This window comes from Trichechus manatus, unplaced genomic scaffold (genome assembly GCF_000243295.1).
Source record: "Trichechus manatus latirostris isolate Lorelei unplaced genomic scaffold, TriManLat1.0 scaffold00292, whole genome shotgun sequence".
Taxonomy (NCBI): domain Eukaryota; kingdom Metazoa; phylum Chordata; class Mammalia; order Sirenia; family Trichechidae; genus Trichechus; species Trichechus manatus.
In genome coordinates, this window is record NW_004444228.1 from 1,181,742 (window position 1) to 1,209,363 (window position 27,622).

General features: G+C 37.2%; 2 protein-coding genes across 16 annotated transcripts in view; one reads left to right on the forward strand and one right to left on the reverse strand.

The window, feature by feature from the left end:
- The first annotated feature begins 1,544 nt into the window (after positions 1–1,544).
- The window catches only part of YARS2 (tyrosyl-tRNA synthetase 2), a 33,685-nt gene continuing 7,607 nt past the window's right edge, over positions 1,545–27,622 (forward strand). For 2 of the 5 annotated variants that reach the window (XR_002822927.1, XR_002822928.1), the window contains exons 1-5: positions 1,545–2,594; positions 3,488–3,655; positions 12,642–12,797; positions 13,106–13,276; positions 15,664–15,960. Coding sequence is in view for 2 of the 5 variants with exons in the window: in XM_023725214.1 (XP_023580982.1) it covers positions 1,813–2,594; positions 3,488–3,655; positions 12,642–12,797; positions 13,106–13,276; positions 15,371–15,533 (1,440 nt within the window). In the remaining 3 variants the exon portion in view is untranslated. Of the gene's footprint in view, positions 2,595–3,487; positions 3,656–12,641; positions 12,798–13,105; positions 13,277–15,370; positions 16,734–17,286; positions 17,378–27,622 lie in introns of those variants that run through there. The other 3 variants (XR_002822929.1, XM_004390250.2, XM_023725214.1) reach the window with 3 other exon arrangements.
- Positions 16,761–27,622, reverse strand: part of DNM1L (dynamin 1 like) — a 52,298-nt gene continuing 41,436 nt past the window's right edge. For 4 of the 11 annotated variants that reach the window (XM_023725212.1, XM_023725211.1, XM_023725210.1 and 1 more), the window contains 7 exons: positions 25,130–25,186; positions 24,346–24,423; positions 23,980–24,012; positions 22,237–22,413; positions 21,955–22,064; positions 20,123–20,282; positions 16,761–19,070 (listed from right to left, as the gene is read on the reverse strand). In XM_023725212.1, coding sequence (XP_023580980.1) covers positions 19,014–19,070; positions 20,123–20,282; positions 21,955–22,064; positions 22,237–22,413; positions 23,980–24,012; positions 24,346–24,423; positions 25,130–25,186 — 672 coding nt within the window. In that variant the 3' untranslated portion in view covers positions 16,761–19,013. The remainder of the gene's footprint in view (positions 19,071–20,122; positions 20,283–21,954; positions 22,065–22,236; positions 22,414–23,979; positions 24,013–24,345; positions 24,424–25,129; positions 25,187–27,622) is intronic. The other 7 variants (XM_004390251.3, XM_012559663.2, XM_012559664.2 and 4 more) reach the window with 6 other exon arrangements.

A 27,622-nucleotide genomic window follows, 5' to 3' on the forward strand; every position in this document is an offset into this window, starting at 1 on the left:
CGAAACAGTGCCTGGTCCTGCACCATCCTCACAATCATTGCTATGTTTGAGCCATTGTTTTAGACATATAATTATTAGTTTTAATGTTTTCTTCCTGCATTCCATTGGGTTGTCTTGTACCCCAGAGTGTATAATGACTAGCATAGAAATCAAATATGCAAGCAAATAATTATAATAAAGTACAAGAAACACTCTCATAAAAATATGGAGTGCTGTGGATTGTGAAAGCATGGCCAAGATCACACCTGAGTATGGAACTATGAGTATGACTTTGCCAGATGGAAAAATGAGGAACAAGGACTTTCCTAGAAGACAGAGTAGAATCTTCAAAAGAATGGAGATGTGAAAGCACAAGGCTTTTCAGGGAACAGTGAATGAATACCTGAACTACATCCCCAACTAGTTTGTTATTGCCATCGAATAGATTCTGATTCATAGCAACCCTACAGGACAGAGTAGAACTCCCCCGTAGGGTTTCCAAGGCTGTAAATCTTTATGGAAGCAGGCTGCCACATCTTACTCCCACACAGCAGCTGGTGAGTTCAAATGGACGACTTTTTGGTTAGCAGCCCAATGTTTAACCACTGCGCCACCAGGGCTCCTTGAAATGATAATATTCTATATTAATTTAAATACAGTTATTATTAAATTAATTGTACCCGTATCTTCTTACGTTTTTAAATAAAACTACTAGAATATTTCTGTTGGACAGCACTGCTCTATACCATGCAAATTATTTACAGAGTTATAAAACAGAATGGGGAGGGCGGCAGGGGAGAAGTTAACATTTATAGAGCTCTCTTTCCTTTAACATTATATCTTGTACTTTTCTTACAGCACATGTCTAAATCCACTTTTATTATTCAGCTAAGTATACACCAAACTTATTCCTACTATCAGGTTGCAAATCTGGGTCTTGGAAGACTTTATTAAGAGTTTTGCACAGAATAAGAGTTCAATAAGTATTTACTAATTTGAATTCACTCATGCTAAAACTGTGTCCCAACCTAGGTATCCGCGTGTTTTTGTTTTTTTAAAACATAGGACTTCGTGCAGTATATTAAATTTTCTCTTGCTATAGCTTGGACAAGACTGCCACCTCCTGGAAAAGCTCATAAATACTAAGGACTGAGATGCACCTGCAGGAGCGCTGGTCGGTTTGAACCCACCAACCGCTTCACGCTCCACGCTCCACGGGAGAAACGTTGCAGTCCGCTTCCGTAAGGAATACAGCCTTGGAAACCCTATGGGGTAGTTCTATTCTGTCCTATAGGGTCGCTATAAGTCAAATTGACTGGAAGACAATCGTTTTTTTCGAGGTCCACCCATCCACTTGGGGAATTGGTACTACGAAATTGTACGCATCTCAACGCCTACTCCGTCTCTCCATGAAGTTAAGCCAATTCTTATTCTCTCACAACTTCTCTGAATAAGTTTTTGCATAGAGCTAAGACTTCAAAGAAATTGCGCATCAGTCTTTTAAAATTTAAATGAAATTTAAATTATAATGAAAACTAACGTTTGTAGCGCACTTACCATGTGCCGAAAGCTTTAGTTCTTAATCCTCGCAACAGACTTATGAAGTAAGAACTATTACTATAAGCATGAGGAAATTAAGTTTTACAGAATTTAGCGCGGCCAGGCCCTAACACGGAAACACTACTTAGAGTCAAAACTCCAGGGACTCCAGAGAGCAAACGCGCTCACACCCTACATGGGCATGCGCGGAAAAAATCACTAAAGCAGCTCTCAGGGAAGGGGTTGGGGGCGGAGCTTCTAAGATCCCAGCATTCCCTTCGTGCCGCCACCAAGATGGCGGCGCCCGTGCTATGTTGCTTTTTCCGGGGCAGGTGCTTCGGTACCCCTGGCTGGTTAACAGTTTTACCCATGGGGCTACGAAAGGCCCATTCGGGCCCTCAGGGATTGTTGGCAACGCAAAAGAAACGGGGACTGTTCAAGGAGTTCTTTCCGGACAAAATTACGGAGACAGAGCTCCCAGAACTCTTCGACCATGGCACGGCGGGCAACTTCCCCCAGACTATCTACTGCGGCTTCGACCCCACGGCCGACTCGCTTCATGTGGGGCATCTGCTGGCGTTGCTGGGCCTGTTTCACTTCCAGCGAGCGGGCCACAATGTGATCGCGCTGGTCGGAGGCGCCACAGCGCGCCTGGGGGACCCGAGTGGCCGCACTAAGGAACGCGAGGCGATGGACGCCAAGCGTGTGCAAGCCAACGCACTCGCCCTGCGCCGAGGGCTGGAATCACTGGCGGCTAATCATCATCAGTTCTTCGCAGATGGGCGTACATGGGGCAGCTTCACAGTACTGGATAATTCCGCTTGGTACCAGAGCCAGCATCTGGTGGACTTCCTGGCGGCGGTGGGCGGACACTTCCGCATGGGCACGCTCCTTAGCCGGCTGAGCGTCCAGACCCGGCTCAAGAGCCCTGAGGGCATGAGCTTGGCTGAATTCTTATACCAGGTGCTCCAGGCCTATGACTTTTACTACCTGTTTCAGCATTATGGATGCCGGGTCCAGCTGGGTGGATCTGATCAGCTGGGCAACATCGTGTCCGGATATGAGTTCATCCACAAGTAAGCGCTTTTAGATTCTGGAGAAATCCTGGGTCCAAACAGTTTACTCACGAATAGCTTGTAGTGCAGTACCGTCTTAGAATGGAAGAATGATGCCCTCTGTTCAAGCCCTTGTTGGTTTTAACCCCATTGAGTGTCTTTAATATAACTGGCTAGTGAGAATTGAAGCGTTGACTTAATGGTATTAAGAGTAAGGGACGTATTCTAAAGCTCTTTAAGGAAATAAACTACTTGTCAACAATCAGATGTAAGAAAAAGTTGTGGATTTTACCTCTTTTACCCAAGTAGCTCTCCTCTCTGTGTTTCTGATTTGCGAAACTGGTTTGTTAATACTTGAACGTGACTGGGCCACCTTGATTGAGTGGCCCCTTGCCTTATCTCTGCACCCTCAATGAAGCTAGTGTCAGTGTTCGGTTGGCGTCTCAAGAAAAAAAATTTCTCAACTCCTAATATTTGGCAAGTAACGTAGATAATAATGGCGTTTCCTTGAGGGAGATAAGAGTACAGAGCTAGGGCATGTGGTGCACCGCAGTACTTAATTTTAAGATCCTTTTAGAATATCTCCTTTAATGTCTCTTCCTGACTCCCCTTTCACCCAGTTTTCTCTCCTTCCCACCCAGCCTATAAAAAAATCTTTAGACCCTGCTTACACAGCACGTCCCCTTGGCTTGCCCACAGGCACTGGTGTACAGTTGCAGTTCAAACTGACAAATAGGGTGCGTACAGAGTGCTGTGACAGCACTTCAGAGGGGTAAATAATCCAGATTTAGGAGATCAGGAAAGTTTTCTTGGAGTAAATGACCAGCCTGAAATCTCCAGGGTGAGTAGTGGGACCTACCACTGCTTGTACTTGAAGCACATAATGAAATAATGAAGTTTTCCTTTATGCATAGGTTGACTGGAGAAGACGTATTTGGAATCACCGTCCCCCTGATTACAAGCACAGCTGGAGCAAAGTTGGGAAAGTCAGCCGGCAATGCTGTTTGGCTAAACAGAGATAAGACATCTCCATTTGAATTGTATCAGTTCTTTGTCAGGCAGCAAGATGATTCTGTAGAAAGGTGAGTTCTTAATAGTGTTGAGAAAAATTAATAAGCTCATGATATAATTTTAGCCTTTGAATCTCTATATACCTTTTATAGTCTTTTTTTACTTATGTTCTATTTAAGGCAGAAATCATTATCTCACCAGAACATTATAATTAATTGTTTTTCTTAATACTTTTAAAAGTTTCCATTAAAAAATGTCTTTTTGGTAAAGGTGCGAGTTGAGGAGAGAGAGAAAATACTGCTCTCTTTTTTTAAATTTTATGTGGTAAAGTACATATAACATAGAAATTGTCACTTTATCAGTTTTTTAAGTGTACATTTCAGTGGCATAAATTATATTCACCGTATTGTACAGTTATCACCACTGTCTATTGCCAGAGCTTTTTTTTTTACCACTCAAAACGAAAACTTTGTATTCGTTAAGCAATAACTCCCTTATGTCCCTCTCCCCTCAGCCCCTGGTAACCTATAATCTTCTTTCTAGTCTCTATGAATTTGCCTATTCTAGATATTTCATATAAATGAAATCATATAATATTCTTTTGTATCTGGCTTTCACTTAGCATAATGTTTTTAGGATTCATTCATACATCTGAACTTCATTCCTTTTTATGGCTGAATTATATTCAGTTGTACGTGTATACCACGTTTTGTATATCCATTATCTGTTGATGAACACTTGGGTTGTTCCCACCTTTTGGCTATTGTGAATAATGCTGCAATGAACATTTTATCTGTTTGAGTTCTTGCTTTCAGTTCTTTTGGGAATATACCCAGGCGTGGAATTGCTGGGTTATGTGGTAATTTTATGTTTAACTTTTTGAGGAACTGCCAAACTTTTCCACAGTGGCAGCATCATTTTATATTCCCACCACCAATGCATGAAGGTTACAATTTCTCCACATCCTAGCCAAGGCTTTTCCCCCCGCCCTTATAATAGCCATCCTGGTGGGTGTGAGTAGTATCTAATTGTGATTTTGATTTTTTTCCCTAGTGACTTATGATGTTGAGTATGTTTTCATGGGCTTATTGGCCATTTGTACATCTTTGGAGAAATGTCTATTAAAGTCCTTTACCCATTTATTGATTGAGTTGTAAGAGCTCTTGATATATCCTGGGTAGTAAATCCCTATCAGATGCATGATTTGTAAATATTTTCTCTCATTCTGTACGCTGTCTTCACTTTTTGATAATGTCCTTTGATACACAAAAATTTTAATTTTAATGAAGTTCAGTGAATCTATTTTTTCTTTAGTTGCTCATGTTTTTGGTGTCGTATATAAGAATGCATTGCCAAATATAAGGTCCTAAAGATGTAACACTATATTTTCTTCTAAGAATTTAAGGATTTTAGTTCTTGTATTTCAGTCATTATTCATTTTGAGTTAATTTTTGTATATGGTGTGAGGTAAAGGTCCCACTTCATTCTTTTGCATGTGGCTATCTGGTTGTCTCAGAACTGTTTGTTGAAGAGACCATTTCCTCCATTGAATGGGCTTGACACCCTTGTCAAAAATAATTGGGCATAGATAATGGGTTTATTTCTGGATTCTCAGTTCTATTCCATTGGTTTATATGTCTGTCCTTATGTCAGTATTACACTGTAGGAAATACAGTAAAACATAATTTTAACTGTCTTCTAAAGAACAGATACGTTACTAAAAGCAGAAAACGATTGTACTTGCTAGAAAACTTAGAGCCAAGTTTGTGACCTACATCGAGTAAGTCTTTTACTGTGCCACTTGCATATTCTAGTTTCTTCACTCTTTTCATTTTAAACTTGACTATTCTTATTTTCCATTCGTCTCTGTTCTCTCACAAATGTGACTCTAGAGTTCTTTTTCTTTAATGGAGCATAAAAAAGCTATAAAGTTTTTTTTTTTTTTTTTTTTTTAATGATTTGTCGTTGCTGTCAGGTGCCTTCAAGTTGGTTCTGACTCATAGAGACCTTGTGTACAACAGAATGGAACACTGCCTGATTCTGTGCCATCCTCACAGTCATTGCTATGCTTGAACTCATTGTCCAGTCACTGTGTCAGTCCATCTCACTGAGGGTCCTCCTCTTTCGCTTACCCTCTACCAAGCACGATATCCTTCTCCAAGGACTGGTCCCTCCTAATAACATGTCCAAAGTATGTGAGATAAACTCTCACCATCCTCGTTTCTAAGAAACATTCTGGCTATACTTCTTCCAAGACACATATGTTTGTTCTTCTGGCAGTCTGTAGTGTATTTTAATATTCTTCGCCAAGATCATAATTTAGAGGCATCAGTTTTTCCTTTTCTTTATTCATTGTCCAGCTTTCGCATGCATACGACGGGATTGAACACACCGTGGCTTGGGACAGGCACACCTTAGTCCTCAAGATGACATCTTTGCTTTTTAACACTTTAAAGAGGTCTTTTGCATCAGATTGCTCAATGCAGTATGTCGTTTGATTTCTTGACTGCTGATTCCATGGGCATTGATTGTGGATCCAAGTAAAATGAAATCCTTCAGTATTTATCAGGATGTTGTTTATTGGTCCAGTTGTGAGGATTTTTGTTTTCTTTATGTTGGGGTGTAAAACATATTGAAGGCTTCATCAGTAAGTGTTTCAGGTCCTCTTTTCAACAAACAAAGTTGTGTCATCTTCATATTGCAGGTTGTTAATGAGTTTTCCTCCAATCCTGATGCCACATTCTTCTTCATATAGTCCAGCTTCTCAGATTATTTGCTGAGCATACAGATTGAATAAATATGGTGAAAGATACAACCCTCACACACCTTTCCTGATACTTAAACTACGCTGTATCCCCTTGTTTTGTTTGAACAACTGCCTCTTATACTTTAAACAGGTTCTTTATAAGCACACTTAAATGTTCTGGAATTCCCATTCTTTGCAATGTTATCCATAATTTGTTATGTTCCACACAGTCGAATGCTTTTCCATAGTCAACAAAACATAGGTAAACATCTTTCTGGTATTCAAGCCTTGAGTTGGAATATTGAAGGATTCTATGGGCAAAATATTGAATGATGCAGAAAGCATCAAAAGAAGATGGAAGGAATACCGAGAGTCACTGTACCAAAAGAAACTGGTTGATGTTCAACCATTTCAGGAGTTAGCATATGATCAAGAACCGTATTGGAAGTCCAAGCTTCATTGAAGGCATTGGTGAAAAACAAGGCTCTAGGAATTGATGAAATACGAAATGAGATGTTTCAACAAACAGAGGGAATGCTGGAAGCACTCGCTCGCCAAGAAATTTGTAAGACAGCTACCCGGCTAACCTACCGGAAGGGATCCATATTTTTGCCTATTCCAAAAAAAGTGATCCAGCAGAACGCGGAAATTATCGAACAATATCATTAATATCACATGCAAGTAAAATTTTGCTGAAGATAATGCAAGAGTGGTTGCGGCAGTACATCGACAGGGAACTGCCAGAAATTCAAGCCAGATTCAGAAGAGGACATGGAACAAGGGATAAAATGATTTATTTTCTCATTAATTCACATTGCCTTAAACTCTTAAATAAATTAATGAGAAAACAAATACATCGACAACAAAGAGAAAGTGAATTTTTCAGAAAATACCATTTTTGGTACTGTTGTATCATCAAAATACTTTAGGAATAATTCTAAAAAAATTTTTTTTTAATGTAAGACCTTCTTGCAGAACATTAAAAAACTGTTGAGTGAAAATAAAGATGACCTATATAAATGGAGAGTTATAGGACAGAGTAGAACTGCCCCATAGGGTTTCCAAGGCTATAATCTTTACAGAAACAGACTGCCACATCTTTCTCCCATAGAGCAGATAGTGGATTCAAACTGCTGACCTTTCAGTTAGCAGCTGAGCACTTTAACCACTGTGCCACCAGGGTTCCCTGTGTCATATTTATGGTATAGAAAGATTCTGTTCTGCTCAATTTAATGGACATATCCAATGCAGTTTCAATTCATATCTAAACAAGCTTTTTTTGTGGAGCTTGACAGGCTCATTCGAAGATTTACATGGAGATGAAAAGGCTAAGATTGGCCAGAATCCTCACAACTGGGCCAATAAGCAACCTCATAAAAAAATGGAGAAAATACTGAAGTTGTCAAGGATTTCATTTCATTTGGATCCACAGTCACTGCCCATGGAAACAACAGTCAAGAAATCAAACGATGTATTGCACTGGGCAGATCTGCTGCAAAAGACCTTTTTAAAGTGTTAAAAAGCAAAGATGTCACTTTGAGGACTAAGGTGTGACTGATCCAAGCCACGGTATTTTCAGTCACCTCATATGCATGCGAAAGCTGGACAATGAATAAGGAAGACTGAAGAAGAATTGATGCCTTTGAATTATGGTGTTGGTAAAGAATATTGACTATACCATGGACTGCCAGAAAAAGGAACAAATCTGTCTTGAAAAAGTGTACCCAGAATGCTCCTTAGAAGCAAAGATGGCGAGACATCATCTCATGTACTTTGGACATTTTATCAGGAGGGACCAGTCCCTGGAGAAGGACATCATGCTTGGTAAAATAGAGGGTCAGCGAAAAAGAAGACACTCTACAAGATGGATTGACAGTGGCTGCAACAGTGGACTCAAACATAGCAACAATTGTGAGGATGGCTCAGGACCTGGCAGTGTTTTGTTCATAGAGTCGCTAAGAGTCAGAACCGACTTGAAGGCACCTAACAACAACACTACCACCACCACTTCTCTCATACTCAGTTTGTATCCTCTTTATTTGGACGGGGCAGGAAGGATTGCCCAACAACAAGATTGGCGAAAACATTTTTAAAGAAGAGAGTGGAAGATATCATGCCTTATTAGAATACTACAGTAATTAAGAAGCCCCCCCCCACCTTAGATTTATTCCTAGGGTGTTGGATGATACAGCCCTGGGGTTTTAATGTATCAAGAACTGATCTGTATCTGATCACCAACTCCACAAGGGGGAAGGAGAACCAAGATCAACAGCCCAAGGCTGATTTCTATGAGATGGAGGTCAGAGACGCCTCCTTTCTCTGCCATCTTTACCAATTCTGACACCAACCGTCTCTCCCACAGCACTCTCTACTGGGTTTGATAATTCATTGTAATGGCCACACAGAACTCACAGACCATACTCATAATTACGGGATTTGTAGGGAAGTAACAGTTACAATTCAGGCTCAAGAATACTCAGGATACAGTTCTTCCATCAAGATAGCCTCTTCCCAGCTGTGCTCACAGGCATACCTCTCCTTGGCCCTCAGTCTTGGCCCAAAGGCACTCACCTTTCTCTCTCTATGGGCCAGGAAGCCCACTGCGCTGTCTCCTGCTGTCATGTCTCTGCTGCTGAGTCTCTCCTTCCTTGGTGGTGGTGGGCAAAACCGACCAGTCCTATTGGTGGGCCACAATTAACCTATCAAAATCATCTGGGTGGGTATTACAAGCCCATGGCTAGAAAGGCCACACAAAAAAGTAATTAATTCACCACAGATACCTTTTTGAAAATTTCATTTTCTGCTTGGTTCTTGTGTATAGAAGTAGAATTAATTCCTACATATTAACCCTGTATTCAGCAACCATGGTAAATTCACTCACTAATAATCCCTAGATTTTAAAATACAAGGTTAAATAAAGAAATTAGAGAATCCAGACAGATGCAAGTATATATGGTTATTTGATCACTGACAGAGATACCACTGCAGAGCAGTATGTTAAGACAGTATTTTCAATTTGTTGGAATAATTGTGTGTATATATGGGGCGGGTGGTGAAACTTAATACCTACCTCACACGGTACACAAAGATCAACTCCAAATAGATTGTAGACCTAAATCTATAACAAAAAACAAAACAATAAAACTTTTAGAAGATAATATGGAAAAATCTCTTCATGACTTTGGGATAGGGAAAGATTCTTAAATAGGACCCAAAAGGAATAGACTGAAAATCAGACAAAATTAAGATCTACTGTTCATCAAAAGTCACATTAAGAGTGGGAGAAGATACTTTCAATACATGTTACTGATAAAGAGACTGTATTCAAACTAATATAAAGAATTTCTGTAAGTCAATAAGAAAAAGACAACCCAGTAGAAAAATAGGGAAAGACTTTAGCAGGCACTTCATAAAGACCCTGTCCAAAAGGCCAGAAATGTGTGAAAAGGTGCTTAACTTTATGGTATTTTTTTTTCCCCATACAAAAATTTATACATACACTGTTATGTGACTCTAATTGCTTTCCCCATACTGTGACAGCACACTCCTTTCCACCCCTGATTCCCCATATCCATTCAACCAGCTCCTAACCCTCTCTGCCTTCCCATCTCACCTCCAGACGGAAGCTGCCTGTTTAGTCTCTTGTATCTACTTGAGCTAAGAGGCACACTCCTCACGAGTATCACTTTATGTCCCACAGTCCAGTCCAATCCCTGTCTGAAGAGTTGGCCTTGGAAATTGTTTTAGTTCTGGGCTGATAGAGAATCCAGGGGCCATGCTTTCCGGGGTTCTTCCAGTCTCAGTCAGACCATTAAGTCTGGTCTTACTAGAATTTGAGTTCTGGCCCCCACCTTTCTCCTGCTCCATCCGGGATTCCTTGTTGAGTTCCCTGTCAGGGCGGTTATTGGTATAGCCAGGCACCATCTAGTTCTTGTCTCAGGCTGATGAAGTCTCTGGTTTATGTGGCCTGTTCTGTCTCTCGGGCTATTACTTTCCTTGTGTCTTTGGTGTTCTTCATTCTCCTTTACTCCAGGTGGTTAGGACCAATTGATGCATCTTGAAAGCTTTCAAGACCGCAGATGCCACTCACCAAAGTAGGATGCAGAACATTTTCTTAATAAGCTTTGTTATGCCAGTTGACCTAGGTGTCTCCTGAAAGCATGGTCCCAGACCCCTACCCCTGCTACTCTGTCCCTGAAAGTGTTTGATTGTATTCAGGAAACTTCTTAGCTTTGGTTTAGTCCAGTTGTGCTGACTTCCCCTGTAGTGAGTGCTGTCCTTCCCTTCACATAAGATAATTCTTATCTACTATCTAGTTAGTAAATAACCCTTCCCTTCCCTCCCCACCCTCTTAACCATCAAAGAATGTTTTCTTCTGTGTTTAAACATGAAAAGGTGCTTAACTTTAATGATGCAAGAAAAATACAAGATAAAAGCACAATGAGATACCACAAGACACCACTATACACCCTCCAGAATGGCTGAATACGAAAGAGTTGGCAATACCAAGTGTTGGTGAGAATGTTCTAGGGTGAGAATGTTCTAGGGTAGTGGGAGAGTAATTGATAGAATCACTTTGGAAAATATTTGGGAGTATCTACTAAAGCTGAAGATGCACATAACCATGTTTAGCAGTTCCTTTCCTGGGTATATACCCAAAAGAAATCAGTGCATGTGTGCACCAAGAGAAAGATATGGTGATATTCATAGCAGCATTACTAGTAATTGTCCAAAAATAGAAAAAACCCAAATGTCTACAATAGAATAAATACATTATAAAATATTCATACTATAAAACAGCTGCAGACACAACATAATGAGGTACCAAAGAAGCCAAACACAAAAATATATTTTGTGTGATTCGTTTATATAAAGTCTAGAAATAGGCAAAACTAAGTGATACTTTTAGGGAGCCATACTGAGATGGTAAAATTAGAAAGAAAAACAAGGAAGTATTACCATAAAAGGCAGAGTAGTCATTCACTGGGAGAGGGTGAAGCGTAGTGATACATTTGGGCTTCTTTGAGTAGGGGCAATGTTGTATTTCTTTTTTTATTGTACTTTAGATGAAGGTTACAGAGCAAATTAGTTTTGTCATTAAACAGTACATACATTGTTTTGTGATATTGGTTACCAACCCCACAACATGTCAGCACTCCCCTTCTTGACTTTGGGTTCCCCGTTACCAGCTTTTCTGTCCCCTCCTGCCTTCTCATCCTTGCCCCTGGGCTACTGTGCCCATTTAGTCTTGTTTTGTTCTATGGGCCTGTCTAATCTTTGGCTGAAGGGTGAACCTTAGGAGTGACTTAAGTACTGGGCTATAAGGGTGTCCGGGGGCCCTGCTCTCAGGGTTTCTCTAGTCTCTGTCAGACCAGTAAGTCTGGTCTTTTGTTTTTTGTGAGTTAGAATTTTGTTCTACATTTTTCTCCAGCTCTGTCCGGGACCCTTTATTGTGATCCCTGTCAGAGCAGTTGGTGGTGGTAGCCTGGCATCATCTAGTTGTGCTGGACTCAGTCTGGTGGAGGGTAGGTAGCTGTGGTCCATTAGTCCTTTGGACTAATCTTTCCCTTGTGTCTTTGGTTTTCTTCATTCTCCTTTGCTCTAGATGGGGTGGGACAAGTGCTGGAGTATCTTACATGGCTGCTTACAAGCTTTTAAGACCCCAGAAGCTATTCACCAAAGTAGGATGTAGAACATTTTCTTTATAAACTGTTAACGCCAGTTGAGCTAGATGTCCCCCGAGACCATGGTCCCCAGCCAGTGTTGTATTTCTTGACCAAGGTGATAGTTACATAAAAATGTTTGCTTTATAATAATTTATTAAGCTACATGTTTGTGATTTAGATATTTTTCTATGTGTCATAGTTCACCAAAGAAAAGATTTAAAAAGAGGTTACATACAAAATATTTATGTTAATTTCTAAATTATACAATACTCCTTGTTTATGGGTACATGCACATAAAACAAAAGTATAAAAACATGCTTGGGAAAGATATCCACAAGTTTAGATTAGTGGCTATCTCTTGGGTAAGGAGAGGAGTATGATAGGGCTGGGGGCTTCATCTGTATCTATACTATTTTATTTCTTTAAAAAAAGGAAAGATCTGAAACAAAGATGGCAAAATATTAACATCTTCAGCCCGGATAGTGTGTGCATGGGTGTCTGTTACATTGTTTTCTGTATATTTTTATGTTATATTTCATATTTAAAAATTGTAAAAAAGTAAGCAGCATGTTTAAAGTGTAAAGGAGCTGGAGATAAAAATTAGGTATGTGATATAAACGTAATGCTTTATTTTTTGTCCCTAAGGTACCTGAAGCTCTTCACTTTTCTACCCCTTTCAGAGATTAACCACATAATGCAGCTGCATGTCAAAGAGCCAGAAAAGCGGGGTCCTCAGAAGCGACTTGCTGCAGAAGTAACAAAGCTTGTTCATGGGCGAGAAGGGCTAGAATCTGCTAAAAGGTAATCTTTTAGAATACATTTCATGAAGTTGTTTGATAGACTTGAGAAAATTTGGAGCCACACTGTTTTAGGGTGATCTTGTCATTTAGCACTGATAAGGATTGTCAGTGTTTGACTTAAGTGCTTTAAAATAGCCTCTTATTTTGAAAAAAAAAAATCCTAAATTAAGTTTATAAATTATAAAAGATAGATGTTACCGTTTCAAAAACTTGCAGTCTGAAACAAAGTGCACTCCGTAATTGGTTATTGCGTGTTATAACATGTATTTTAATAAACATTCATGAGTTGGCTCTCAATTTGTTTTTCAGGTGTACACAAGCCCTTTATCATAATAGCATAGATGCACTGGAGGTCATGTCTGATGAAGAATTAAAAGAGTTGTTTAAAGAAGCTTCATTTTCTGAATTAGTTCTTGACCCTGGAACAAGCGTGCTAGATACTTGCCGCAAAGCGAATGCCATTCCAAATGGTCCCCGAGGGTAAGATTATTTAACTTTTAAATTCACATCTAATTCAGCATTGAATGTTAAAATTCACAGTATGTCTTTTCAGAGAGGGTGTTTTCCTGATACTGCTTTAATGGCATCTCATTCCTTATGGAAGTTATTCAGAGAATAAAGTGAAAACTGACAATAGTTATTGTTGAAAATCTTAATTTTTCTATACAGTAGTACTGTACTGTCTCTCATTAAGTCCAACCCAGTCGTTTTCCTCCAGCATTGGAAGAGGCTTGCATTTAAGGGACCACATTTATAGACTGGAATCAGTCAGCTCAGGGAAATGGTTTGAGAAGATTACAGAGTCCCCAGGTGAACAGATTCACACCACTTCTCTCATACTCAGTTTGTATCCTCTTTATTTGGAAGGGGCAGGAGGGATTGCTCAACCTCTTTAAAGTATTAGTGACTTTCTAAAAGTAAAATAAGCATATGATCTAACTTCCTAAGACTTACTATAAACTACATGTTATTCTTCTTGAGAATTTTATGTTTTTCTTATTCATGAAGTAAGTAGAATATTTTAAATCCTCAATTATGTGGTATTATTAGGGAATAGGAAACCCTGGTGGCGTAGTGGTTAAGAGCTATGGCTGCTAACCACAAGGTCAGCAGTTTGAATCCACCAGGCGCTCCTTGGAAACCCTATGCCCTTTATGGTTGCTATGAGTCGGAATTGATTCGATGGTAGTGGGTTTGGTGGGGTTTTTTTGGTATTAGGGAATAAGGTGTTCCACAAAAAGTATTTGGTGTACATAATTGATGCTTATCCATTTATAAGTGAACAGTGTGATGCAAAAGGGAAAGCATTAGTCAGAAGACCAGGGTGCTTCAGCTACAGGAATTTGAGCAAAAGTCAAATAGTTATCAGCCCACAGTCGTTATGAATGACATTTGTTATATTATGGGTACCGTTTCCTTTCAGTTAGCCCTGGATTGCTTTATATTTAGAGCATCCATTATCTCCTTTTGCATCATCTGCCACTCCACCTTAATGATTCCCTAATATGCTGGTTTATTTAATATACACTGAATTTGTGGGTGGTGTAATGTATCTCCCCTACAGTGAGTCACTGGTTCTAAGAATTTTTCTCACTAGAAGTGTCTTTCATTTTCTTCTAAACTTTCTTAGTGATTTACTTACTAATACTGGAAGTTTTACTTCTACTTAAGATGACACCATGTTTAATTTAGCCAGAGTGTTAATACTGACATTTTTTAGATTTAAGTTGTATAAGCTAATAGGGTTGGTTTTGTGTATTTAAACAAAAAGTAGAACATGATCTGAAACTGTGGCAAACAACCTAAAATACTAATTCAAAAAAAAAACAAAAGTCTGTTCTTCACTGAAAATCTTTTACTGTTGAACTTCATAAAACTACGTAGAATAGTTGCTTCTTAATGTCATTTGGTGACATATTCAGGTAAGAGAAACCACATTTGCCTTTCATAAGAACTTCCACACCATTCATGCTCAAATCCTCATTTTTTCTCAAATCTCACCTCTTTGTAGCTACTCCCATGTTTCCTTGCCCTGTTTTTGAAGGTAACTGTTGCTCACCCTCCCAGTTTGGGTGTCACATCCACCCAACACTGTTCCTAGAGCAGCCTCTCCTGGCTCTTTATAGCACTTTTCACAGTGTTCTAATTGCCATTTATTGTACTGGATTGCTTCGCTAGATCCCAATACTGTTTATGTTTAGCACATAGTAAGAGCTCTGTAAATGCTTATTGAATAAATTAGATAATGTTAATAACTTCAATAAAACCTATTTCCTTTGCATAGGTCATCAAAAAATAGATCAGCTACTGAATTGCCATTTCTAAAATCGGCCAATCTCATCTTTAAGGAAACATTTGCTTCTTTTATTTTACTACAAAATTTGCTGTTAATCTGTACAGTTTGAGAATATAATTTGCAAGGATTTTCCAGTTTCATAAGCAAGTTTGCTAAAGATTACTGTACATAACACTATAGTTGTGACTTTTATCTTTTGGGTAGCTTATTAAAAGCGGCATTGTTGTCTTTAATTTTTGGAAATTTCTTTTCTATGATTTTCTTTCCTTTTTTTTTAGGATTGGGGGAGCTCTGCAGAAAGTGATTCTCCACTACCAACTAAATAGTTCTGTCAAGAGCTGTGAGATATTCCAGCTATTTTTCTCCACTAAATGCATAAACTTACTATTCCGTAAATCTGCTCCCTTAGAAGAGCATAAAGGGGAGGCAGAAATAGAGTGAACATGACTAATTCAGGGCTAAGTGGCTTGGAGAACCTCTGAAATTTAAGTGGAATTATGCTGTATCTGTATTATTGGGATAGGTTAACTACGAATGAATTTATCTAGTTTCTAAACATTTCTATTTTTAGGTATCGGATGATAACAGAAGGCGGAGTCAGTATAAATCACAGACAAGTAACAAATCCTGAGAGTGTTTTAGTTGTTGGACAACATATTCTCAAGAATGGACTTTCACTGCTTAAAATAGGAAAAAGAAATTTCTACATTATAAAATGGCTTCAGCTATGATGAAAAATCCTCTGGTTGTTCAAACCAATTTTATCCATCATTTATTCTCAAGATATATGAAAGGTTGGCTCCAGAACTTAGACCTTTACTTATGTAAATCAGAAAAACAGAGAATGGAGTATACTCTAGGCCTCACAGTGAGTAATTTCACTATTTATATAAGTCGGTTAATAATAAGGTGGTTGTGTGATGATGGAATATTTTATTTCCTGGTCCACAAACATTAAGGACTGCTATAGAAAACCAGGATTTTCAGAGTTAATCTTTTTTAAAATAAAAATTAAACTTTATGAAAGACTTAAATGGTATCTTTTCTACCCTACTCTTCTTGCTCTCCTTTTGGGAGTGATGAGGAGGAACAGTGAAAAAGAGATAGTATAAGGAATTATGGATACTTTTATATCAGGTGTATAGACACAGCAACTGGTTTAGATTTTATATCAGATATGGAACATTGATCTCACTAGTGTTACATAGTTGTTTTAAAACCAGCAGCACCTCTAGTGTCCACATTATAAACAGAATATCTAGTATTAGAAAATTGTAAATTTCTGTTGATTATGTTCTTGTTGTTTAGGAAGCAAATATAGTTCTACCTAAAAAGGAGAAAAGCGAGATGAAGCCATAGTTGGCATTAGAAATTATAGTAGAAATAGTTTCTTTCCAAATAAAAGAACAAAAATCAGTTCTTGACCTTTCACAAAGTTTCTACTTCAGTTTTCCATTCCCTTTCCCGAATTTCAGTATATTAATTCACAGCCTTGTTTTATTAATGGATTACTAAGGTAGCAGTATTTTATAAATTTGGAAACTTTGAAATTAGTTTTAAGTTTCAACTTCTGTCCCAAGCAGATTGCAACTTGACATAATCTGAAAAATTAAGTAACCGGAGAGTTAAAAAAAAAAAAAAGAGGCAAATAGTGTACCAAATATCCAGTATTAGTAAGAAGATAAAAAGATACACAAGTAAGGGACGTTTTCAGGTCAAACTTAAAGGATTTGGAATCAAGACTCAGTTCAGCTCTACATACATTAGGTAAATTAATGCTCCAGAACTGTTTTCCACACCTATAAAATCAAAGTAATAGCACCCCCATTTCCCTGAGGATCAAGTGAAGCACATACCAAAATACGGTTCACAATCAGATTTCTTCTAGAAAATCTTATAGGCAGCAAAGCAGGTAGTAAATTCTAGCCATTTACTACCTGGATTACTTGGAGGAAGTCACTGTGTCCTCATATACAAAAATGGAGATGTAATCATATCTCAGTGAGCTGGAGAATCTAATAGGAAAACAGTCATAAAACTTTGGTACAGTTTAAGCTGTTTTGTTATTTTCCAAAGTAGACTCAGATGTTAAAAGTCACCTTTCTGAAAGTAAACTTGAAACCAGTTTTCCTTAGGAAGTATTCATTTATTGACAAACATCAATGTCATTTCATACCAGCAATTTTATTTACAGAGCAACAGCATACAGGTATCCATTATAAATGTCAGAGATGTCAGAGGCCATCTTTACATTTCAGAACTTCACTCAGTTTAATGACCAACAAAGGAAAGTATTCTTCCCTAACTTTTTTGCCTCTGTTTTTCTTTGTACAAAATGTAGTATTAGCAAGAACATTACCATAGCATGTCTTTAAAGCTAACATTTTCAAAATCGAAATCTGTTCGATATGCTGGAGAAAGGTACATTGTAAGACTTTTTTCCTTACAAATCCAAAAGGCTAGAAGGCCATGACATTGGTAGACAGTTAATCTACTATCTGAAATAAGTGAATGGCCATAATTTGAAAACTGATATTTAATATCCTATCTGGGTTTTTTGAGATCAGTACTGAGCTTATTGTTTCTTAGTAAATGGGTACCATAAACTTAACAGAACATACTCATATTTTCACTGCCAATATCCTTCATAACTATCTGGTCATAACTTGAAAAGAAATTTTATTATCTGCAATATACAGTTTGTTTACTTAAGGTGTTATCTGTTAGAGAGATGGAGCTAGATGTCTTGTAGATTTCTACCAGTATCTTAAAATCTATAATGTAAATTATAGATATCAAGAATCACCTGGAAAACTTTAATAAAATATTGGTATGTTCTAAACCTCCAACCCCAGCCCCTGCATGCGATTCAGTAGTCTATAGACTTTAGGAATGTGTGTGTTTGTATGTTTTTCTTTAAATAAGTTATACCAGTTTTTCTGTAACTGTTCTGCACAAGTAGCTAGTACCAACCAATACCTCACAGAGGGAAGAAGACAGAATAATAACCTAAATGATCAGAAGTTATTTGGTTTTCAGTCCCGCCTCAAAGTAAGTCTTGGGAGCATGGTGTAAGTGCCCCATTTTAAAGATGTATCTTGATTACTACTACTGTATTTGCAAACCAAAGGGAGTTTAGGTCATCACTGAAACTTCTAAAAACTAAAAGGAACTGGTCATCATTATTAAATCCGACTAGTCAAGTCTAGATGGTTGTTTTTAAGCAGGAAATTGTAATTCATGCTTCCAAATTTAATTAAGAATCAAAGAATACTGTAACGTTTAATGCACTAGGGCAACATGGACCCAGAAGTGGAAGGGCTATGTAGCTAGCTGCACATTATGTACACCCCATCACTTTCAATGTTCTTATGCATTCAGCTTTCTTACTAACACATGAAAGGCTGCAGAGAATCTCAAAAAAAAAAAAAAATAAAGACAAGTGGAAAACAGTGACTCTATGTGAGTAGCTTGTCAAACCACATCTTTCAAAGCCAGATCAATTTATACAGCACATGCATTATAGTTGTATGAAATGTTGTCTTGGTACTTTCTCTTGAAGGACTATGGCAGCAGCTTTAAGACAAGTGACAAAGATTACGTGGGTCATCTTATCCACAGGCCGTAAACTGCTTGTACTACTAGGACATTAACAGTTCTTTTCATGTTCAAATGAAACTGTCCCAGACAGACTTCATGTATTTTATATATACTGGAAAACTTTAGAAGTAGCCATTTATTATTTGGATTAAATGTATGATTTGTTCTGCGATACAGAGTACACTTTTCAGTTTATAGCCAGTCTTCACATGAGCAGATTCATACCACTGCAATATACAAAGTCCATAAATAAAAGTCTACTGAAGTAGGCAGTAACTAGTGAGTTGAATCAACAAAGTCTCTAGCATTATCTAGATCTCTTCACCAAAGATGAGTTTCTCGGATTTCAGCAATAATTTGACTGGCTCCTTGTAATGCCTGCATTATAGAAGGTAGAAATTAGAAATGCTTATTAAGTCATGATATCAAGGAATCTGAATTATGTGAGGCAGTCTCTCCAATTTATATGTGGTAGATTTATACTAACCAATTTCTTCTCTGGAATTTGAATCTGATTAATCCAGTACCAAAAGAAAGAAAATTAGCTATCATATGTTGTTGTGTACCATCAATTCAACTCTTGACTCACAGCAACCCTGTAGGACAGGGTAGAACTGCCCCATAGGGTTTTCTAGGCTGTAATCTTTACAGGAGCAGATTGCCAGGTCTTTACTTCTGCGGAAATGTTGGTGGGTTCAAACCACCAACCTTTTGGATAGCAGCTAAGTGCTTAACTGTTGTGCCACCGGGGCTCCTTAGATATTTTATATACTTATTTTAAATATATATACATATATACATACATACACTTATATGTATGTATGTGTATATGCACTTATGTATGTATATACCGTATTTTTATGCAAATAATGCACGCTTTCTACGTTTGTTTGCCACCCGCACCCTCCCACCAGGAAGTATTTTCATAAGTGCCGCTATGCCAATTTTTTTTTCACATGTTGCTATAAGCGTGCTTATAAAAATACCTCACAGGCAAGGATGTGGTTGGCAAACAAATGTAGAAGGCACAGATTATTTGCATAAAAATATGGTGTGTGTGTGTATAAACCTGTTGCTGTCGAGTCAGTTCTGACTCATAGCGACCCTACAAGACAGAGTAGAACTGCCCCATAGAGTTTCCAAGGCTGTGATCTTTATGGAAGGAGACTGCCACATCTTTCTCTTGTGGAGCAGCTGGTCGGTTCAAACCATCGACCTTTTGGTTAGCAGCCTAGTGCTTAACCACTGTACCACCAGGGCCCCTATATACCATATATACACACAATATACACACACACACAGTACAGCTATAATATAAAGACCATACATATCCAAAGAATCAGAATGCATTTTAAACAAAGAATATTTATATAAATGTGTTGTATCTGCAACCCAAGTGTGAAAATTTTTTTTTAAAATCACAGTAATACCTTTAGCATATCAGCTGCTTCTTTCCTACGCTGTGCCATGTCCTCAGATTCAGTCAGAAGATCATCCAATAAGGATGATTTATACAGTTGTCCTACTAACTCACTCTGAAGAGTATCTTTCACATGATTAACCAAAAAATGCATTACTGCCTTTGGCACACTGCAAAACAAAACAAATCTATGACATTATGGCAAACATTCTACTTTTTAAAATTTGCGCTTAGGTCCTGACCTCATAAAATAATAAACTGAAGAACACTTTACTACTTTGGACGTTTCCTTACTTAAGGATATTAATGGCCCTTCAGATTTTCACTTAATTACAATCAAATGTTTTTTAAGAAAAGCCACAAGTCTTAATTTGTCAATTCTTAAAATGAAGCATTTCCCTTGAGTCTTTTTCCTATTTCCCTTCTATCTCATCTATCATTATTGCCTATATCAAAACTCTACAAAGAACATTAGTCATAATAGACAAAAAGTAGAAAAGACCCAATGTCCATCATTTAGTGAATGAATCAATAAAACGTGGTGTGTATCCACGCAATGTAGTGTTCAGCCATAAAAAGGAATGATGGGCTAATTCATGCTATAAACATGGATGAACCTTGAAAACATTATGCCAAGTCAAAGACACAAGACACAAAATGCCACATTTTTTGGAATGGAATATTGATGAATCCATTTATATGAAATGTCCAGAATAGAGAAATCCATAAAGACAGAAAGTAGATTATTGATCACTGGTTGCTAGGGGATGGGGAGGGGGCAAATGGGAAGTGACTGCTAATGGGCACAGAGATTCTTTCTCCTTCCTGTTGCCGTCGAGTCGATTCCGACTCACAGTGACCCTGTAAGATAGAGGAGAACTACCCTGTAGGGTTTCCAAGGAGTGGCTGGTGGATTCGAACTGCCGACCTTTTGGTTAGCAGCCACAGCATTTAACCACTGCTGTTCTGGAATTAGTGGTGATGGCTGTATAACTTTGTGAATATACTAAAAACCACTGAACACTGCATTTTTAAAGGGTAAAAGTTTATGATATATGAATTATATCATTAAAAAAAAATCAGCAGAGGAGACAAAAACAAGGGCCTGGAAAATTTTCTTCAGGCCACAGTGTAAAAAAATTATTTCTACCACAAGCTACAGGTTAAGTGATTCTATAGGCAAAATCATTGATTTAATATGAAGTATTAGATATCTGGCTTTTACTTTTCTGTGCAATAAATTTCTCTTAACCTGCTAACAGAGTACTAGAAGTTGAATACAGAATATTTTCTAATAGAATTAGATCACTTCACACAACTAAATTTTTATTCTCCCTATCTTACTGCATGAAATGACATCACAGGCAATAAGGCAATATGAAGGAGAAGAAACACTTGGCAGTGAACGCATGAGAAGACATCCTGAATTAGAATGAAGAAATAAAATATATTTACTAGCAAAAGACATTTATTTTGATAACTTTGTAGATCCAAGTCAAGTAAAAAGCCAAGGCAATAGTATCAGCCACAATAATTAATAAAACTACTAAACTGAAACTTAGAAAAAACATTTTTCTTAAATGACTAAAAATGTGGCAGCCAGAAGAGACAAGAGAATCTCTCATTTCTTAATAGCTTTCTCTACCTGACATATTATGTCCTAGTCATTCAATGTTAACAGAATATCGAAGTCTTAACTGCAACTGTGACCTAAAGACTAACAGATAATCTATTTGATTTAGAATAAAAATTTACCTAAAATGTTAAATATACATCTATTTTCAAAACAAATCATGGAATCAATAATATTTTAGTCTGTGATTTATATTAAGTAATACTAACCTGTCTTGAATATTCTTTCTGACAATAAGAAAATATGATTTGATGAGTCGTTCAATCACCTCACAGTCTCGCTGTTCACGGGCAGATAGTTTTCGTGCAACAGGAACTGGCTAAATGGGGTAAAGGGGATATAAAACAATTTTGTACCATTTTAAAATGACAAAATTTAAGAAGTCAAAAGTTAAGTAAAAATTTGAGACTTGTAGTTCCTTTTCTCTTTTGAAATGTTTTCCCACTAATTTGGTCATTTTATTAGTCCCTAACTAAATCTTCATGTCTTACCACGTCCAGCAGATTCACAGCATGGCCTTTTTGTGGACTAGCTGGCATAACTGGAATTGGTTTTGTTTTTTCTTCAGCTAATAATTCTTCAGCTTTAGAAGTTTTCAACATTCCTCTCCAGTTACCCGTTGCTGGTTCTTGAACAGCATCTCCTACCCCACCACCTCCAGATGCAACCTGAAAATAACAGATGTATCAAAAGCTATACCAACTGTATCATATCTGACATTAACACTAAACAAAAGATCATTTTCTTCAACAGTAGTCAAGGAGAACCACGTACCCAGTACCCATCTGGAGTTTAATCTATTCAGATAGATAATGGGATCAGAGAGATATGGTGGTTGGAATATATAACTGGAACCCTGAGCTCTCTAAATAAAGAGGTTCTATTGTAGACTGTTTGCAAGGCTTCCGCCAGTTAGGTCTTATATAATTCCTTTCTTTCTTCATTGTTATTTGCTAACTTTTCAAAAATTTTTATCTTCTCCCACTCCTCAAACACTAGATTGTGGGGAAAGTTTAAGTGCTCATAAAAACAAGATGACTCATTAAAGCACAAGGAAAAATAGAACTGCTATTCAACTGAATTTCTTCAAAATAACCTCAAATGCTATTGCTGAGCTATGTGTGATCTCTCAGAAAATTTTTATGAACTGTCTACAAACATAAGAATTTATGTATTTCTCAAGTTGGTTTATATTTCTAATGGTGAACCAAAATACCATTGGATAAAAGTAGAAACTCTTTTATAAAAGAAAGAACACTACACTCACTATTCTGAGCTGTCATGTTAAGTTGCCTAGAATGTGGACTGTGACAAAGACAACATAAATTCCCTCAGTATGTCAGTTTTTGGTATCATTCTGAATTGAAACACTGGCCAGAATTTGTCTCTGTTAATTAAGGTGAGCTACATCTATATAAAGGCAATATTATTAATTATAATGTATACTACTATACATTAATTTAAAAATGAGTCCTTATATTTTAAATGCTGTCAACTATACATGAATGACATACCAATGAAACCTTAAAGAAAGTGAATACATTCAGTATGATGCTATGAGTGAAATAAAACTTGTACAACAATTTAGATGCTCCCCTTAAGCTCTGAGGATGGTGGGCTGAGAGATGATAAGACATATATAAGGCTTTATGTGAGCCTTATATCTGGACAAAAAGTAAAAGAGCTAAATGGCAGAAAAACTAGAAATAAGAATGGGTCTGAATATTTAACATACCATTTTCCCCTAAAAAGGTTATCAAGAATTGATGATTATAGTCTCAAACTCCCATAGCCCCCATTTGCTCTGAATTTGCTTAAGCTGATGAAGCACATGTTAAGCAATATATTTAGGGTGACAAGTGCAAACTAAATGGAAGCGTAAGAAAAAAGCATTAGACGATTATCCGTTAGTACTGGACAGATCTCAGAACCTTTGAAAAGGAAAAGTCCAAAAGTACACTTTCCATCTCTGAAATCTTAATTACCTACCAAAATATTAAATTCGAGACTATTCTTGAAGGTGATAGAAAGCAGTAGAAGAGCTTGTTATTGTTATTAATAAACAATGTTAAAACTAGAATTAATGCCATCTTAGAAAAGTTAAAGGAACATTAAGAATGTGAGACAGACGAGAGAGATGCCACTGTACAAACAGGTTCTTCAATGGTTTTGAAGACAGTGTTTCAGTGAGAAACAAAGGTACTAACATTTCCATTCTGAAGCAAGAGACTCACATTTTTAGTTTCTCTTCTGCTGTCCTGAATTAACTGTTAAAAGATATGTTAAAACATGCAATTTAACAAGCAAAATTTAAATATCATTGCCTTGTTTCAAAAGGTGTAGGATAATTTCCTCTTTAAATTACTTTTTCTGTGTGCATCTTCCATACTGCAAGCAAAAGCATGTAAGTTTCTTTTATGAAATATACATTGTTATATAATTTTAAATATTCCATTAAACTGAATTTTTCAAAAATGTGTATTGGGTTAAAATTATCTGACCTTAGCACAATACCCCATATTAATACCCTGCTATTCTATGTATAGTTTCCAGACGATTGGTAATAGTCATGCAGGCTTAGATTAAGAATCAGAACAGACCTTGCCATCAGCCTCAGCAGAAGCAGCAGGGGAGGGCTCCTGGGAGGCAGGTGCCAAAGCACTTGGAACTTTAGAAGACTAAAGGCAAAAAATGCAGGGAAAAAAATCAAGGATGCCAAAAATGCATTCAGATACATGTTATAAATGTGAATCTTTTCCCCTCTGTAACAAAATAGTAAAATAACGTGAAAAACAAAAGTGATCTGGGAGATAAATTAATTATGTGCCTGATTTCCTATACTCTTGTCACCTTTGTCAGAGGCTTTCTTCAAGTGAATACCTAAGAAAAACCCAAATCCAAAAACTTCATTTTTACTTTTGGAATTTCATAGATCTCTTCTTCTGGTAAAGATTTCAAGGTAAAAGATTTTTATACACAAACATTTTAACATATAAAACTATTATAGTTATTGCAGGTAACTAAAACCTCTATTATGTGTATTTCTTCCTTCCCTCTCCAAAACCCCTCCTATTATAAAGTTACTAGTAATGTCAACTAAATTTCTTTTACAAAGTTCCTGAAGTCACTATCTGTAAATTTAAAAAGGCTTGAAGCTTAAAAGCCATCTTTAAACATTTATTCCAGTGTATTCAAAAATACTATTATATTTAAATTACTCAAAGCTTATTTTAAACTTGCATACCTTTACTCAAACAATGAAATACTTCCAGTGGAGTATTAAAGGGAGAAGAAAAAATAAATTATGCCTAGATCTAAGTAATATTCTGAGATTTACCAATCCATCTGGATATTGAAATATAGTTAACAAACACTGTTTTTTACCTTGTCTCGTGATACAGCTGAAGGTAATTCTCTTGCCAGCCTGTTTCTCCTTTGTTCCTGTACAACCAAACAAAACCAAAGTCATTATCAGAGTACTGAGATATAAGCCTACTAGAAAATGTTCAGATGAACTGAAAAGTACAGAATAGCTTACAGATACATCCTCTCACTGCTGGGACTCATGCCATAATTACTGGATTTTAAAACAAAAAGGAATCATTTAACCTAATGCTTCTCAATCTTTTTTCTGTCCCAACACTCCTGAGGGATACAGTGTCAGTAACAGTGGCTCCCTATTATCAGAGATTCTCAAATGAGGAGCAATGGACTGAAATCTCCTCTCCCTGTCCTGCTAATTAAGAAACAATGATTTAAACCTGTCCCCACATAATGTGGCACATAAACCTTCAGCATACCATGTAGAATTTGAAATGCACAAATCACAGAAAACCAGCAAAACCTTTATAAGTCACTCTAGCATGCACATCTTTATATTAAATTCACACAACCCACTCACACAAAACTGGAACTTTAAAAAGTATCTGTGGTTGAGGTTATCCTGTTTTCTGTATCTAAAACTATCTCCAGGAAATAAATGTAGTCTTGAAAAATTATAGTCCTTTCTGTAACCTAATTTAATAAACGAATTGATTGCCCACTTACTAATACTATTAAAGTAAATGTGGTACAAAGCTAAAGAAACTGTGTTAAATTCAAATCAGTATGTACTGAGCACCTGATATATACCAAGCACCATGATAGGTGTAAGATTATAAAGATATAGAAGGATATAGGTGTTAATAGTGGATCTCCCACAGGCCACATCAAATATAGTAGAAAAGCTCTGAGGTTAAATAAAGTCAGAATTGTTCCTAAGTAGAAAGCATTTCATGAACACTCTCTAACTTGCAAAAAAGGTGTAAGTAACAAAAATTCACAATGATGTTTTATGTGTAAGAATTTTTTTTGGCAGAAATTTGACATACTTTCATTTTTGCATGGTAGATAATCCAGTGATAAAAAATATATATAGCAGATGATAAAAATACATGGATTTTAACAATCCTCAGAATAAAAAGTTAGCCATTTTGAAGACAGATTCAAAGTAAAAAGCAGGGAATCTGGAGACCAAGAATTCTTACCCTAGTCTGTTACCAACCATTTATGGCTTCAGCTGGCCCTGGAGCCAAACAGACCTTGTTAACTGAACAAGTTACTAATTCTTTTTAAACCTCAGTTTCCTAATCTGTTAACAGCAATATCTACCCTCATAGGGTCTTTGTAAAGATTGAATGAGAATATCCACATAAAGTTCTTTGGCACAGTGTCATTAAAACCAGAGACATACTCATTTGTAGAGAAACAGTGATCTGAAACCCTATTATCATATGTGACCTTGCCAGTATAACAGAAACTGTTCCCAACACAAGTTTTCCATGACATTGGTTTCAATTTTATAAGAACTAAATCCTTATTCTAAGGAAGTGTCTACATGCTAATTTTTAAAATAACTTATCTAGTATACTTCTGAGTGTTTTAAAGTGCCTTACTCATGTGTGCGTTCTGGAATTTTTTTCTGACTTTAGGAGTTAAACCAGCTGTGTAGCTAAATAAGCCTAAGTCCCTGTAGCTGAGAAGGGTGCTTATTTCCCATAACAGTGCCCGGCAAAAGAAGCACTAAAGTACTAGCTATTATAATCTGTGAGCCTCAGGTTCCTCACCTGTATAACCAAAGGGTTGAAGTTGATAACCCAGGCTCCCTTCCAGTTCCCAAATTCCATGTTTACAATTTTCTCTCCACCCACATGCAGAAGAGGAAATTTGATATAGAAGGGCACTCCGAGGTCTTACTGGATTGTGGAATAGCAGAAAAACTTACTGTTCTTGGATAAAAGTGGCAGAGAAAAAAATAGCATCTGGATAAATTGCTCCATCCACTAGCCTCGGCTCCTTATGAGATCTTATGCAATGTGTTATATTAACATCAAATGGAAAGCAAAGATCCATAGAACGCAGCCACCCCAGTAGTGGTGAAAAAGAGTACACCTACTCCAACTTATTGACTATCACGTTATCTGATATTTCACATTTACGACAATAATACAAAAATCTACTATCCAACTATTCTGTGCATTAATGATGTATGTCTGGCAGGAATGAAAGCCAAGGTGCGAGGGAAGAGTAATGTTGGCTGTGATGGTTAAGGTTATGTGTCAGCTTGGCTGAGCCATGATTCTCAGTGGTTTGGCAGTTATGTAATGATGTAATTTGGCAGTTACATAATGATGCAGTCAGTCATCTTCCATTTTGTGACCTGATGTAGTCATCATCCATTTTTCGCACAATGCCAGTTTTCACATCATGACCTGGTCTTTGGAACCTAACCATGTCAGTAAGTGAGGAGTGGGTATACTGTTTTTCCAAATTCATGAAAAGTTGAGTAATGCTTGGAATGTTTCCTTCACAGCTTTCAGAGCCAAATAAAAACAATTT